The sequence below is a fragment of the Pelecanus crispus genome, chromosome 5 (assembly GCF_030463565.1).
Source record: "Pelecanus crispus isolate bPelCri1 chromosome 5, bPelCri1.pri, whole genome shotgun sequence".
In the NCBI taxonomy this organism is placed as follows: Eukaryota; Metazoa; Chordata; class Aves; order Pelecaniformes; family Pelecanidae; genus Pelecanus; species Pelecanus crispus.
Window position 1 is genome coordinate 63,892,544 of NC_134647.1, and position 15,371 is coordinate 63,907,914.

At 39.7% G+C, this 15,371-nt stretch overlaps 1 protein-coding gene across 4 annotated transcripts in view; it reads right to left on the reverse strand.

Annotated features, from left to right (window-relative positions):
• NFIA (nuclear factor I A) overlaps nt 1-15,371 on the reverse strand; it is a 247,552-nt gene that overhangs the window by 19,909 nt on the left and 212,272 nt on the right. For 2 of the 4 annotated variants that reach the window (XM_075711624.1, XM_075711625.1), the window contains 3 exons: nt 13,208-13,386; nt 10,518-10,683; nt 3,183-3,274 (listed from right to left, as the gene is read on the reverse strand). In XM_075711624.1, the coding sequence (XP_075567739.1) occupies nt 3,183-3,274; nt 10,518-10,683; nt 13,208-13,386 (437 nt within the window). The remainder of the gene's footprint in view (nt 1-3,182; nt 3,275-10,517; nt 10,684-13,207; nt 13,387-15,371) is intronic. The other 2 variants (XM_075711627.1, XM_075711626.1) reach the window with 1 other exon arrangement.

Consider the following 15,371-nt stretch of genomic DNA (forward strand, 5'->3'; position numbering starts at 1 on the left):
AGAAATTTAGATTCAAATAACCCCCCAGATAGGACAATTATGCGGTGAGCCGCTGGAGTGGCAGAGTGATGGATGGGGTAAGCAGAGGCAGTGTATGAAAAAACAAACGAACTGAAAAGTTTTGAAGCTGCTAAAACCAGACAAAGCCAACAGCCCTTTTAGGGCTTTTATTACTGAATCAGAAGTACTGACTTAAAGCAGTGTATTTCCTGGTCTCTTCTGTCATTGAGTTGTCATCCTGCTACAACTTTTGTTGACACAGGAAGACGGCCTTTTTCTAAATAAAATATTATATAAATTCTATAAAATTCCTTTAAGGGATTATATTCGAAGCAATGTGACATAAATCAGAACATGCTGCTAATGGAAATGTCTACTGCTAATTTTTATAATGCCCATTAAGAAAGGCATGTACTGGTTTCGGTTGTTTAAAAACAGCCCAGGACAGAATGATCCTTGCTCAAACCCAGCCATGCTGTTGTACATTTATGCGCGATTTTATTCCAATGTTCTGTGAATGCCCATGTATGGGAAATGCGACTTCTGCTGAATGGTGCTGTCACATCCCTGTGCACAGACTCACTTTTGCAGCATTTTAAAACTAATAATGATGATGCATAACTGGTGCCTGTAGTCAAATGACCCACCAATTGGAAGGGAAAATCAGAGCCACCAAAAAGCTGACCATTATATTTTCTTATAGTTTGTAGCTGGACTGTAATTTTAAAAAAGCAGATGTTCAGATACAGTCTTCATTTTTATTTTGCTGTTCCAGCAGTAAAGAGTTGCTTAACCCTTATATTGAAGCTTGACTTTCAGAAGCTCTGAGTGTTCACTGCTTCCTCTTGTCTAAGGGAGCTGTGTGGCCTGGCAGTTAGTGGTCCTCAGGACCCATATCTTAGGCTGACTCTGAATGTACTATAAAAAATCTGATGGAAAACAGCCACCCCAGCTGCTTTTAATAACACAGTCCTATGTGTTTTTGTATTTTCATTTTGAAAATATCCTAAGTGATCATCCTATACACTAATGCCCTGCAAAAAGAGTACAAAAGCATGACTTTAAATAAAGGAACGCTAAGTAAATCCCAAATCATTGCAGTTAGTATTTTTACCTCACTTCTCTGATTTAAAACACAGTCAACTTCAGAGTTGTTTCATGAATAAGTAGTGAGTTTTGCTGATAAATTATATATTTAGTATCAAGTGGGTTGTGGTGGTGTAATGATGTATAGAAGCACGGAGATGCAGCTGGAGTCAGAGACTGGAAGTCAGTCTCCTTACCCACTGCAGCATGTTTGACTTTAATTGAAAGCTGTGCTTGAGTATTGTTTTTCACTGCACAGCATTGTTATTCACTACACTGCATTACATAGAAGCACTTAAAGTAAGGCTAGAGCACTTTAAAATGATTTAAGTCATAAATAAGGAGGATAAAAGTTTACAGTCAACAAACTTATCTGGGAAACCTAGGCTGCAGGATGCAAATAAGTTTAAAATATTTTGGAGACTTAATACTGTTGTGTCTTACTATATAATCAATTTACCAACTAGTAGTTTTTCAAGTCTTCTGGAAAAGGTAAGTAGCATTCTCCAAAGGGTTTCAAGTTTCCTGAGCTATGAAGGAAAAGACCAAATGCTTAAGGACTTTAACAGTATACCTTAACATTCCTGTTTCAAAATTTCAATGCATTGCTATGTATTCCAGTTGTTTCCAAAACAACTGGAGAAATACAATTTAAATGTGAAGGCGCATGAAAACTTGTCATATGCATGAACCGAATAAAGGAAGAGGCCTGAAAAGTGGGGTGCAGGCTGCATTTTGTTAAGGCATGAAAAAAAATCAGAACCTGATGGGTTAAAACCCAGCTCTGCACTGCTGGTGTACTTTCTGTGACCCTATTTAATGCAGAGAAAGTTTGAGATTCGATGCAGTTTAACCTGTGCTGTCGACAGAGCTATAAACTAAAGCCCCTAACAAATTGTACACAAAGAACAGATAGCAAGAAAACACACTGTGTTCACAGGCATCTGGTTGCAGCCCTGTAAACTGAAAATCTTCAGTAATGAATGACTTGCGTTTCATTGACAGCATGGGTGCTGAAGCCATCGCAACGAGGAGTCTGTCTTCATGCATATACTAGACTGTGGCATGTAACAGCCACTAATCTGTACACTAACTATTCAGATGCATATAAATGATTTGAAGGAACTTAAGATTGCTAAGAGTAGTACTCCCCAATTTGCTAATTATTTGAATTGCTACTTTTTAGTCATCACAACCAGCTCTAAACAAAATTACAAATATTTCTTGCTGTTGCCCTTTAAAAGAATCGTAACGTAGTCAAGCAATCACTTAAAACTACAAACTACGGTTGTCCTAAAGCACTAGTTCTGCTCACTTTTTTATACCTTCTCCCCCATGATAACGTGATATTAAGCACAGACTTAATTTTTTCAACATCTGGCTCAAATTAGCTGCTAACAAAACTGCCAACAACTATTTTCTTAATCGACCCTGGGAATTTGATACAGCTTGGAAAAAGCACATTTAAACCTCGTCCTTCTCCTAAAGAAACACAAATGTTTACTTGAGCTTCTGATTTGACCATAGCAGGACTATGAATTCAGTTAACCCAGCTTTATAGGCCTACCTCAACTGGACTTTTTTCTCTTTGTGTAAGGAAACAGATGTGCTCACAATTACAAATTCTCCTGCTCGCTCAAAGCCCACCATGCAAATGGCCAACCAGGAATTTGAGTCTATTTTTTTACATGGAAGTCATTGGAGCAGTCTCCCGTGGTATTTGGAGGGTGACTAAGGTGCACTGTTACCTGATGGGTCTCTCTGAGCTCCTTTTGCATATGCAATTAAACACACTGCCTAGGGAACAGGTTGGAGCAAAAGACTTTGAAAACTCAGTCCTACAGGAAAAAACTGTGCACTAGAAGCCAGTATCTTAGAAAGCAAGAGAGATCTTTCCAGTTACGAAAGCAGCGTTATTACTACATAAGCCCAAAAAAACACAACAGACAAACAAACTGCAAGTGACATTTCACTGTAGTTACTGAGACCATGTGGGTGAAGTGACAGCAGCAATGCAGCTGGCTCCGCGGGGACACGTTAGAGTACACTGAAGAAGAAGAGGCTGCAGGCATACAGAGAAGTCGAAAGCGGCCCACCTGAGTCTGTTGAGGGATATTTACAAAGCTTGGATCCCGTGGTCCAACACTGACGAATCGGTTTGCGGGGGAGGTGCTGGGTGTCGAGTAGGCTGTGAAGGGAAGGGACACATGCGTTGAGGAAGCGGCACTAGATTGCACACGAACAACACCAAAACACACTGTCTCAGAGCCACCTAAGCAGATGTTTAACATAGAAATGTGCAAACGTTTTAGAGAGCGAGAGTTTGGTTTCAGACATTGGAAAGGTTTGGTCTTAATGACGGGGATATAAACACGTAGGGGGGCTGCTGGGAGAGGGCTCCTTGCCAGGCAGGACGGCAACGACGTGCACTCAGGGAGAAGTGTGCTGGGATCACCTGTGCTGCTCTCCATCCCAGAGGAGAACCACTGCAAGCCCTTCCATGCTGGGATAGCACAAGAGATGTCTGTAGGTCCCAGTATTGCCCGACTGTTTTCACTTGAATATGTGGTGTCTCTGGTTTTAATGAAGTTTTGTATAGCAGTGAATTTACTGAAGCGCTTATTAACAGAATCAGACCCTTATTTCATGCTAATCCAGCATTCTCTCTTGATACAAAGTTTTAGTTTTCATACTGCTGTGGTCTGCACTCTCTAAAATGTTCACTTGATGTGTTTGACAAACTAGGAAGATCCTTTCGGTAAAAAATTAATGGGTTGCAGTTTCACTGGGGTGGTAAGTGCAATCAGTCTGAAGGCTGAAGCTGCCTTTAAAAACTGGAATGGCTCCCATAAATGTAAAGCTATTAAATGCAATGCAAGCCAAGAACCCAAATTACTTCCAAACTTGAAGTACTTTAATGATTTTATTGTTGCATTATATTCTCCACTGCAACTGTCCACAATGCCACGTACTTCCACATCCAAAAGCTTTCAATGCATTTTCAGTCTTCCTCTCATTTGAAAATCCCCCATGCAATCTTCTCCCTTGTTCAGTTTTTTGCATGTTCAGATCTAAATTCAAATAACCTAAATAGACGCCTTAATACAGTGATTCTGTCTATTTTAAATATATTTATGGGAATGCATTCTGCTGAATAAAATCCCCAGACAATCTAACTATCCAATGAAGAGACAAAAAACAATGTTAAAAGGAAAGTTACTTGCCAAATTCCAGTCAAGCTAAATATAATGTTCAGGCCTCAACGATACAGAAAAATAAAGCGAGTTAAGAGTTGGAGAAGACACTGAGTTGTCTGCGAGATGAAAGCCTGTTGCCTTTCTGAAGGCAAAATATTCGGTGAAGAGGCACTGCATTGGAGGAGCCTTTGGTTTAAGATTGTACTGAATCAGACCAATGCTCCACCTTATCCACTGTCCTCTCTCTTACAGAGGCCATAAGCAGATGCACAGGGAAGAGTCAAAACAGGTCACATATTTACTTTCTCATCTTCTTTCCCACCCTCTGATTATTTTCAGCTCAGGGAATCCCCGTGTTCAGTGGCCCACAAGGGATTTCTCATTGATGAATGCCCAATCTGCCCCTGAACCCATGCAAATGTTCTGCATCCCACAAAGCCCTTTGGTGAGGAATTCCCAAGTCTACGAGCATGCGGAACTGCATCCTTCCCTTCCCTCTCTACCCAAATCTCATGAATGTCTCACGGTGCCTCCTAAGTCTTACAATTATATGAGACAGTTTGACTTCCTCCAAGAGCATTCCCCTGAAATCACCCCAGGAACTGCATATCTTCATTTCTTACTGATCTGAGGAGAGATAAGGCACTCCTGACTTCTAAGAATGAATTCTTCCAATTTTTTCCAGTGAGGTGAGCTTTTCTAGCCAAAAAGCTAACACCTTGCTGGTACTTGCAAAAATTGTGCAAGGAGCACCTTTCCTTCACCAAGTTTTAAAGGAATTTTTAAGTGTACTAATTCATCTTTCTGAGATGATTTTGCAAATTGCAGTGCAGCTTGCATATTAGCGTATGAACAGGTACACTGGGTGTTATTCATATCTGCAAATCAAGGAAGAAATGAACTGAGCAGATTTCGTGAGATGTTCTCCTTGTCTTTTTACCATCTTAATTCGCTTAATAATCCAAAGAAGTCACGAATTTGCAAAGGGTATATCTCTGTGGCTAGTGCCATGTAGTAGGATTCTTCTGTACTGTTTTATGGTGATTTTTTTTTTTTAAATAACTACTGAACCCTATGTTGTGCAAGACTAAAAATTCCTTCTGCAGTGGGGAAAATTAACTCAAAGCTGAAAAATCAAACATCTGCTGTTTGGTTCTTCTGGTCTACTTTTAAGGAAGCAGAATGAGTGGAGAGGCCATTTAATCCCTTGGAGCAGGTAAGTTCCACTCAGAAGGGAAGGAACTCAAGATCTTGTTCACAGTTCCCTGTTGGCAGATACTTTTGCTGCGATATTTGGTAGAAAATCAAAGGGAAACCATCAGAATGCTGTCTTAAATGGCTTCTCTGTTCAAACAAAAATTCTAAAGCATTTGAAAACTGTATAATATGCACAAAAGTCCCCTCAAACCTTGCTGAGTGAATTACTATGTATACCTTTCTTCCATAATGCTCCAAACTATGTTTAACTTGCTTTCTGAAAATACTCGGATGTCAGCTTGGTATTTCCTTAAGGTCATATAACTACATTGCTAGAGCCAAGAAGTGAAGAGTACCAAAACTACATATACACAGAGCAGGCTTTACACTGGATTCTCCCAAGATGCTAGTCCCTGCTTCACTGTAAAATGTCACAAGACGTTTGTGGATTGTAAGGGGCCATTTCGTCTCAGAATATTGAGTTGACATGGAATACACATTAGCAGTGACTCCCTTTACGGTGAAATTTGGTTCAGAAAAGGCAGCAGTACTCAGTGTTGCTTAGACCATCACCAACACGGCTTCTAGCCATATCTTACTGGCTTCATATAAATGCCCTTGTTTGACATGGAGGTGGGATTCCTGGAAGTTTTACCACTTCTGATCCCTATACTCTGTTCTGAGATTAGGATGGGGAAAACTGCTCTCACTGGTTAAAGCTGGGTCATATTATAGTATATATAGGCTAAACCTATGGTGGGGTCTTCAAACTCCTTTTTAGGAAAGGGAAAAGCCAAACCATGGAAAGGAATGGAAGCCAGGTCTCTTAGGCAGATCTTCTCCTGATCTTTATGAGCTTTGCTCCATGGGAATTGCATAGATCTACACTAGTTTACACTAGCTGATAGCTAGCCTGTTGGGCTTGAACAGAAACATCTTCCTGCCCAGCCTAGCCTTTCCGCTACTGGAATTCACTAAAGATTGTTTTCAACATCATAGCCCATAGCCAAGGAAATGAATGTGATGCCACAAATTTGCTATGATGCTTCACTTCAGGAACAAGCAAAACAGGAGCTGGCAGAGAAAGAACATTTGCTCACACAGACAGCTTTGATGTTTAGCCAAAATGGCAAGAAATTGTATGAAAGACAAGACAAACAAACAGTTTTGTGAATGTCATGTATTTTAAAGTTGCCTGCAGTAGGAGAATGTTATTTAAAATACACTTTCCTGAAATAACTTCTATTAAGTATAGGTGTGTGTCGTTTATCAGACAGTTCTGGATTAAAAGGATAAACTTGTGGTTGGTAAAGATGATCTGGGTGAGCGATAACCTAATATACCACTAAGTCTCTCTTTTACAGACCAAGACGACAGGTACATGTGCTTGATATGAAGAGCTGTACTGTTTCGCAAAGGACTAGGAGTCAGTGTAGTGGTTGTGGTGTTGCAGTGAGAGAATTAACTGGAGAAACGTGGTGCAATACAGCAATTCCTACCGCAATGCATTCTGCAGCTGAGTGAGAGGGAACTGCAAATTCTAACAAATTAAATGATACAGTCATCACCCTTGTTTTATGGATAGGGAAAGGAGTGAACAGAAAGCTTAAAATGGCTTGCCCAGAGGGTGCTCAGTCAATGCATAGCAGAGAAAGGGAAAGAAATCCAATCTGATTATGAATCCAGTACTATAGCCACAAGATCATTCTTCTCATCCTGACACAAATGCTATTTAAGATGAAAACTCCTTTGTGCAAAGGGACATTAACCAATAACGATCTTGCCCAACAAGGGAAAATAGCTAAGTTTCTCCCCATGTTGTGAACCTTAGAAAATAACATTCGGTTTAAAAAAGCTCTTTAACAATCATGATGTACAGGATGGCAGTATCTTAGACTCTGCATTGGAATGAGGGCCACAGATTCTAACACTCAGATTCAGTTATGATAGTGATAAAGTCCAACTGGCATGTAGTGGAGGTGGCGTCTTCTTTGGGCAATGAGATATTAAACCCAGAAACTGTCAAGTTCAAGAAAATAATTGTGTTGTGTTTGTTATGGGTTACCAACCAAACAAAATCAAGAAGAGATCTGAGATAAGATAATTTTGGGACTGCTTCTGATATCAAGGATGTGTTCTATTGAAAAGGCTTTTTATGGAGGAAAAATGAACCCTCCGAAACTTCATGAATCCCATCTCCATTGTGTCATCTCATTGAAGAAAGTGCTGGGTTTCCAAAGGGATAGGATTCACAGCTGAAATTTTCAACTCCCAGACCATGCCTGGCCACCCAGTAGCGGCAAATCCCTGGTGTGCATCTCCAGGGGCTCTTCCTTCCTTGGACAGCACTAACGTTCATGTTTTGGTTAATGTCACAGCTGGAGAGTTTCACTATTGCTCTGAGAATCATTAACCACCTTGTTGTGATTTTTAGCTCTCATTCCCAGGAGGCCGTGCTGTATTGAACAGCTGCTCCTGGCTCCTGCACCCCTCAGGAGGGCCATATTCCAATTTTTGGTAGGGCCGTAACTGCATTTTGTTTCTGCAGAGGGCTTTCTGCTAGACCAAAAAAGGGAAGGAGAATGGAGCAAATGCCAACCCCTTTCACTCCATTTCCTTGGGGGGGGGCTTCATTCTCCTCCACACAGCTAAAGAAAGAGTCTGGCCAAAATCTAACATCATTCCGGCCTTTGTTGCATAAGTGACTTTCCAATATCCTAAAGCTCTGCAGGGCAGTCAGCCATAACTCAGCGACACTCCCAGAACCGGTGCACTCGAGCAGTTCGTAACCATGGAAAACACCTTTTTGTGCGGCTTTTATGAACCTCTGGTGAATCTGCACTTGCTATTTGAAGGCCAATATTTAGTTAAGAAAAAAATAAACACCAATGAAAATGGAGGGTTTGTACTGATTGACACACTAAATGGAGTCCAATGGGCCCTTCTGGTAAACTCTCACTGTGAGGCTAGGAACTTCAGTTTGTTTTACTTTTTATGTGGCCAGCCACTTCCACTGGCTTTGGTATATATGTAATATTTTTTCTTAGAAAATATTTCCTATAATCTACTTTTCTGTAAAATTTGTTCCTAAATTAAATTATATGCTTCTTTACAACTCAAGTCACTATTATTCAAAACCTTTACCAAAAAGGAAGATGCATGCCTAAATATGTACAGAACTATATGTTTAGACATCAGCGTAGCTAATTAACAAACAGTAATTATTTCCCTAATCTTTTGTTTAAATACCATTAACTGACTGCTCTTGAGAAAACCTCAATTCCCAATTAACACGGCAGCTGTCTGCTGAACACTGAGCCACAGTGACCAGCCCGAGCCCATACCGATGGGTGGTGTTCTGCAAACTTCAGTGGACAAATGTCAGTTTTTATGCCAGCTGAGAATCAGGCCAGACACGCATTTAGCTTGTTTACATGATCACAGTATCACAAAAATTAAGTATTAAGATTACTGCTAAAATGATGTTGGGAATTTTTTTCTTTTAGACACCACACACTGCCAGTAAACTGAGTCACAACCGTAACGACAAATATACATTGACCTAGTTTCATTTTTCCCGGTTCTGAAGACAAGGAAATAGCAAGGCATTGCTGACTATACTCAGTGATAACTATGACTAAACATTAACCTTTTAGATTCCACCGCTGTATCTTATTGATAGGACTTAAAAGACGGTATCTCCCATCAGAAAGCATCAAAACTTCCTGATAGCACAAGTGTTGGTCTGAGGTCAGAAAGAGGAGTGGAGGGGAGGGAATGAATCAACTTCTTAGCTCAACAGAAATCTGCTGATCAGTTCTAGAAGTCCTGATTCTAGAAGATCATGTTCACAGTCTTACCAGACTGTCTCATACTAAACCCCATTTTAATTTCTAAGCGAGCCAGAGCATCTTGCTGAGTTTGCAGTTGTGCACTATCGTGTAGCAGAAGGCAATGCAAAACTCTGAGAACTACCAGATTTTAAAAATGCCCCCTGGAACCTGTGCAAATCTCCTGAACAGCATATAAAGCTTTAAAAATGTAAGCTTCACATGGTCTGAATAGCGAATACCTCTTTGCACATCAAGCAGTGGTTGCATATAGCATTTAAATAATAAGCTTGAAAAGCACACAAAGGGATTTGCTCTTTCGATTAGATTGATTTTTGTTTGTGGATGTTATTTGGACTCCCTTCACTGTGGAACAAGTCCCCTACAGTTGCCATTAAAGCACTGAAAGCTTCCCTTTTGTTTTTAAATGTCAGTTTGAGCATAGCTTCATTAAATCATTTCACAATTAACTCCCTGAACATCCAGACTTTTTTAAAGCATCAAACCCAGCTGAATCATATTTGTTTCCCAGAAGAGTGAGTCCAAAGTGGTATCCCCAAGTGTGTATCCAGGAATTTGTATATTTGACTTGTGGCTACACAAAATACATATGGGAGCTGTGTGGGTGGTGGAGAGAGGATTAAAGCTTTCTCCCTGGGCCTAAGAAATACCATAGCTTCTTGCCCAAAACGCAGGGCTCGGGAACCAAGTCATAAGGGAAAGACGTCTGGGTTAATCTAGGAAGACTTATTCCCAAAAGAACTATAAATGAAGTGAACTCGAAAGAGTTGTTAGTTTAGCCCAGTATGTATAAGCAGCAATGTTTTCGATGAGGCTGTATGTCTGACTTCCATGTAGTATCTATCCTCTAAAGCCTGACCTGAGATACCAACTTGCCTCCTCATGACAGGAAACAATATCCCAAAGGTCTGAGGTGTGTGTCACAGCTTAGCTACTGGCCTTGATTTCTCTTATATGTGGTTATGTGAAATGCCAACAAAGTCAGAAATAAAACTGTAACCTTAAGCTAACTCTTTTCTCATTAATACAAAACCGGCTCAGAATTTTGTCCATCATATACAGAGTGGAGAGCTCTCCTACTTTCTGAGAGCTAGTCCAGTCCTCATCTCTGAATAGCCGATAGACGATGATCACAGCACGTTGCGTGCTGCCGTTAGCCCTTGGTTCGCGCTGCGTCTATACTTACTTGGAGAAGTGGGAGAGGTGGCCCCTCCTTCTGTTGATGTAGTTGGAGGTTTTGTGTCTGGCACTGGCAGAGGCACAGGCCTAGCCATTGGTGGTGGAGGTGGTGGTGGCAACATTGGGGTAGGAAGGAATGGATTGTGCACCTTGCCTTGGCTGCTACCATTGGGCTGCCAAAAAACAAGCAAACAGACAAAAATTATACTAAAAATCAGCTATTAGGAACCTCCGGTAATAACAGTTGAAATAATAAATAGTTGAAAGCTATGTGCAATACATTTACAATTACTTGAGAGGTGGCAAAGAAAATGCTGTGTCAAATTCCCCATTGACTTCAAGGACCTTTGTCTCAAACTTTGTGAAACTGCGGATATTCTTGCTTTTAAACATTTGTCCTATTAGCAACTGGTCTGAACTGCCCTGGATTAAATTCTACTACTCTTTACATTTCCTGTAGCCACTAACTCATGCTCAGTGAGAGTTGACCCCTTAAATCCCCCAGTTTTGTGCCTGTGTTATACCCTTAGGATATCAGTGCCTAGGACTTGAGTGTAAATTTCTTAAAGATACTGCTCATTAAGAGAAAAAACAAGCATTTTTGGTGGTCCTAAAAGTCATGCTGATATCTTATTACAGGAAAATGAATGAGTATATATTAAAGTAACTGCTCTCCCACATCCCTTTTGCATTAGCAATAGTGTAGCTCACAGTTTAGTTGCCATACGGATCATATGGAGAAATGACTGAACTTAGAGCTGCTTCATTTTACATGTTAGGAAAAAAAGGCCCCTCCATTTAGCCTGGGGTGTGGTCAGTCAGAAGCAGAATGGGCCCATCTATAAAAGTATGGTCTTTCAATTAATCACCAGAACACCTGTCCATAAGCAAAAGTGTTTTCAAGTATCACAAAAACAAGAAGCAGGCTTAAAAAAAATGCCCCCCCCCAACTTGTTAAGTTTACATTTTAAATGTAATACAGCCTGGACACTTGAAAAACATACAGATAGATGCCAAATACCATTATAAAGAGAAAGTAAGACAGCCTGTGAATCAGGTGTTCCATTTTAGTGACAAAAATGATGAGATCACTTTCGACAGCACTCTGCAAATTGATCTCACTGCAGTTCTTCTGGCACCGAGCATTGGCTTTTTCACTGATGATAAAAGCTCAGCTTTAAACACAGATCCATATTCTAAGTACTGCTAAAGAAAATAATATTTTAATTCCTGTTAGGGTTTCCATTAGCCTGAATTACTGGGGACAAAATACTCACGCTGGCAAACGCTTGGGACCTTATTTTCATTTCACCTGCTCTGGCACTGACAAAAGGCCTTAAAGTTGTGTAGGTGCAAATCACACTTGTGCTGGAGCAAAAATGGTTCGGGGCATAAATAAGACTCAAATTCATCTGCATTTAACTTAACGGCACTCCCACTGACTTCAAAGACTGCAGTTACTAGTGTTTGCAGTAAGAAGCAATCCTTCAGGGATATTTATTTTTCCAACATCCAGTACCTTTAATAAACTAATATATTAGTGACATCTCTCAAACACTATCTTGTCTCACAATTAGGTCCCTTTCCTGCCAAGAAGACCCCTGCTGTATGTTCATTGTGAGTATGCTAACAGTTCATAATGCTGAATGGTTTGGGATAAATTAAGCAAATGAATACTCAAGGAAAAAGAAAAGCACTATATTGATTTGTTGTCTAGACATAAATGTATCTGCTAACATATTGCAGACATTATTCAAAGCCAGTACTGGCTGGAATAAGTAGAGTCAGTTTTTCTGCTAGGGAAAGGAAAGCACCAAGAACAATATAGCTTATTAAATAAGTGTAATAAATTAGATGCTAATAATTAAACTAATTCTCATTAACACTTTCAATCGTATGTATGTCAGGAGAGAAACAGTAATTTTGCCAGTTATTACTTCGTTGGCTGGAAAAAGTTACATGCATTACATTTCATGAAATATTCAGAGCATTATTTTAGATTTGATTTACATAAAATTTATAAATTCTGTATTTGACCGGAATGCTATTTCAATAATAGCAAGATGATTCACTTTATTTGATTAAAAAAAAAAAAAGAAAATGGTTATTTGAAGCTTTGGAACTCTGCTTAATTTTTCATAGAGATAAGGGGAAAAGATAACTGCTTACAGAAATAACAAACCGTAATAAACTGTACTTTTAACATCTTGAGTTCAAGTACTGGTCAACTTGATCTAAAGTGCTATAAGGCAGTATTTTTTTTTTTCTTTTAATGAACTTAGCTGATCTGAAACATCTGTTTCTCACCCTCCCTTTTCCTGCTCCTTCCCCCCCACTCTCCCCTGAACTTCAAAAATAATTAATAAAAATTATTCTGCTTTCATATTTTGTTAACCCTAGTTCCACTGGGGTTACAATGCATGCAGCAAAGTCATTTGTGGAGGGACCCAAAAGGTCACTGTATCACCAGCTTCTCTGACAGTTCAAGTTAATTTCACCACAATGTGGTCGAGTAGTTTTTTGGGGAGGTTTTTTGTTGTTTTTTAAAATATTTTTGCAGTAGCAGCCTTTTTTTTCTTCCAACAACTATTCAAGGTGTGTTCCTGTGTGCAACATGCTGTTAAAATAATCCCATAATCCCATGGTTAATTTTACATAGGACAAACACTTCTGAAGAAATAAAAACGGCTTCCTTACATTTAGGAACCCCACCTGTCCAGCCTGCTGACCAGCGTCGGGGCAGACAAGTTGGACAAACTCTTTCAGAGTCTCCTGAGGATGATAGCGGATTGCTGGGTGTGAGAAGTATGGCCCAGGCTGTTGAATAATGGGTGATGTTGGAAAATGAAGAGTCGATGGTGTTGCATGTGGACTTGCTATAGGAAAGAAAACAAAGAAGTTATATAGAGTTTTGCCTTCGGAAAATAAAACAGCTTAAATCTACTGTAGTTTTACTTTTAGTCTTTTTTTAAATGTACAGTCGTGTTTATACATCTGATCTTTACAATTAATATATTAGACCACATTGTGTCCTACACTCACTTCATCTAGATCCTGAAAGCAAACGGAGCCAGACATTTTGAAGGATTTTCTGTATTTTTAGTGGACATGTATAAAGGAATCAGCAGTCCTTTGTGAAAATGAAAACTATTCATCACCTTAAGAGCAGTCCTCATCAATCAGGCAATAAAAAAAATGTATTTGGGAGACTAGGGTTGATTTAATTGACATTTCATATAACTTGGATTTACACATATGAATCCATTTTATATTGTACTGTAAATGGTTGATAATTTAAAGATGGTCTAACACTTCCTGTTGTTGGGGTTTTTTTTCACCTCAGTTTAGGAACATTTATTTTAAGTAACGTGTTTTCATCTAATGAACATGCACAAAGTGGCAAGATCGTTTTGAAAATTACATTTACATTTCTCCTGAATAATGTTAGGCTCAAATCTTCAGCAAGTCCCCAGCTTGCATTCAGGGATAAAGTTTAATTTGGTGAATTTACGGGCCAAGAAGCCAGCTGGAAAATGTACTACAGTGAAGGTGTAAAGGTGTAATGTACACAAGCCCATTGGCAATGACAGATTTTACCCTCAGCTGATTTCAGCAGAACTACAAGCGCAGCTGAAGAGCCTTATGCTCTCCTACGTTATGTGACACCTCTGCCCAGTTCTTTGGCCTTCAAGATATATTGGGTTGGACCCTTGTGAGCTAACAGTGCTTTCCACTGTTAGTTGTCACCATGAGGTAGCAACTGCTGCCACTCATAGTGCTATGAATTCTCCCTTTCCCCTCTAAAATGAGAATTCACTTTTCCTTTAGAATGGCCAATTAATCTGGCTGCACACACACTCATCTGTAAATCATAGTTTATTTCTCACCAAACAGTCATCATTACATCCCTGTTGCTTCCTTGGCATGCTATCTTAGTAATCTTTCAAGGGTGTCCATGTGCATATACTGCATTTGTACACCACACATAACCGATTAGATAAAGGCTGTGCAAGGGAGGTAATATCCTACAGAAACTCATGTGTTGGCTTTGAAGTAAGTTAAATATACAAGAGGGGAAAAAAAGCCTTTGGCACTTTTCGAAAAATTGGAGAGATGCAGGAAAGTTAACTAAAATCAAATACAAATGAGCAAACCCTCATTTCATGACGAATGTTATGAAAACCCCTCAGTTAAATAAAAGCTAAAACCTGCTGCTTAGTCTTGTTCATCGCCAGTGTAATAATATGACACTTTGTTAATATTTTTTTTCTTAAGCATTATTAAACCATTAGCAAACTCAGACCCTGAAGATGTGGATAAAACATGTACTCAGAGACAGCAGCAAGGAAACCTACTGCATTATCCTATAAACATTCATTAAGGGTTGGCTGGGCAGCACTTCTATGTACTTCTTTCTCCACAACTGGATAGGAATGACTGCTTTGACATCACCAGCAAGAAGAGCTGCACTCATGCCTGCAGTGCTGATATGGGACGAAGATGAAGCTCTCATCATTGCCATGAAAAGCTCCCCTCTATCCTTGTTAACCCCAAAAGTCTTCCCAGTCTTGTCCTCTTAATACTGTTTAAAATACTCACAACAGAAAGAGAAACACATACTAAATGTGTGGTACTAAACAGGAAAACACCACTGAAAGAAAGCGTGGAGATGAGGAACCAAAAGGTAGCATGCAGCCTTAAACTATCTCTGATCAAAGTAGATGTAGTAGATCCAGTGAAACTCTTCTGAAAGCATTGGCTACCCTGTCTTATAACAGCTAGGTATCGTGGCATATGGGCTGAACTGGAAAATAGTGTCTTCCCACAGCCATGCTAGCTCTGCAATGCTGCACTTGGGAAA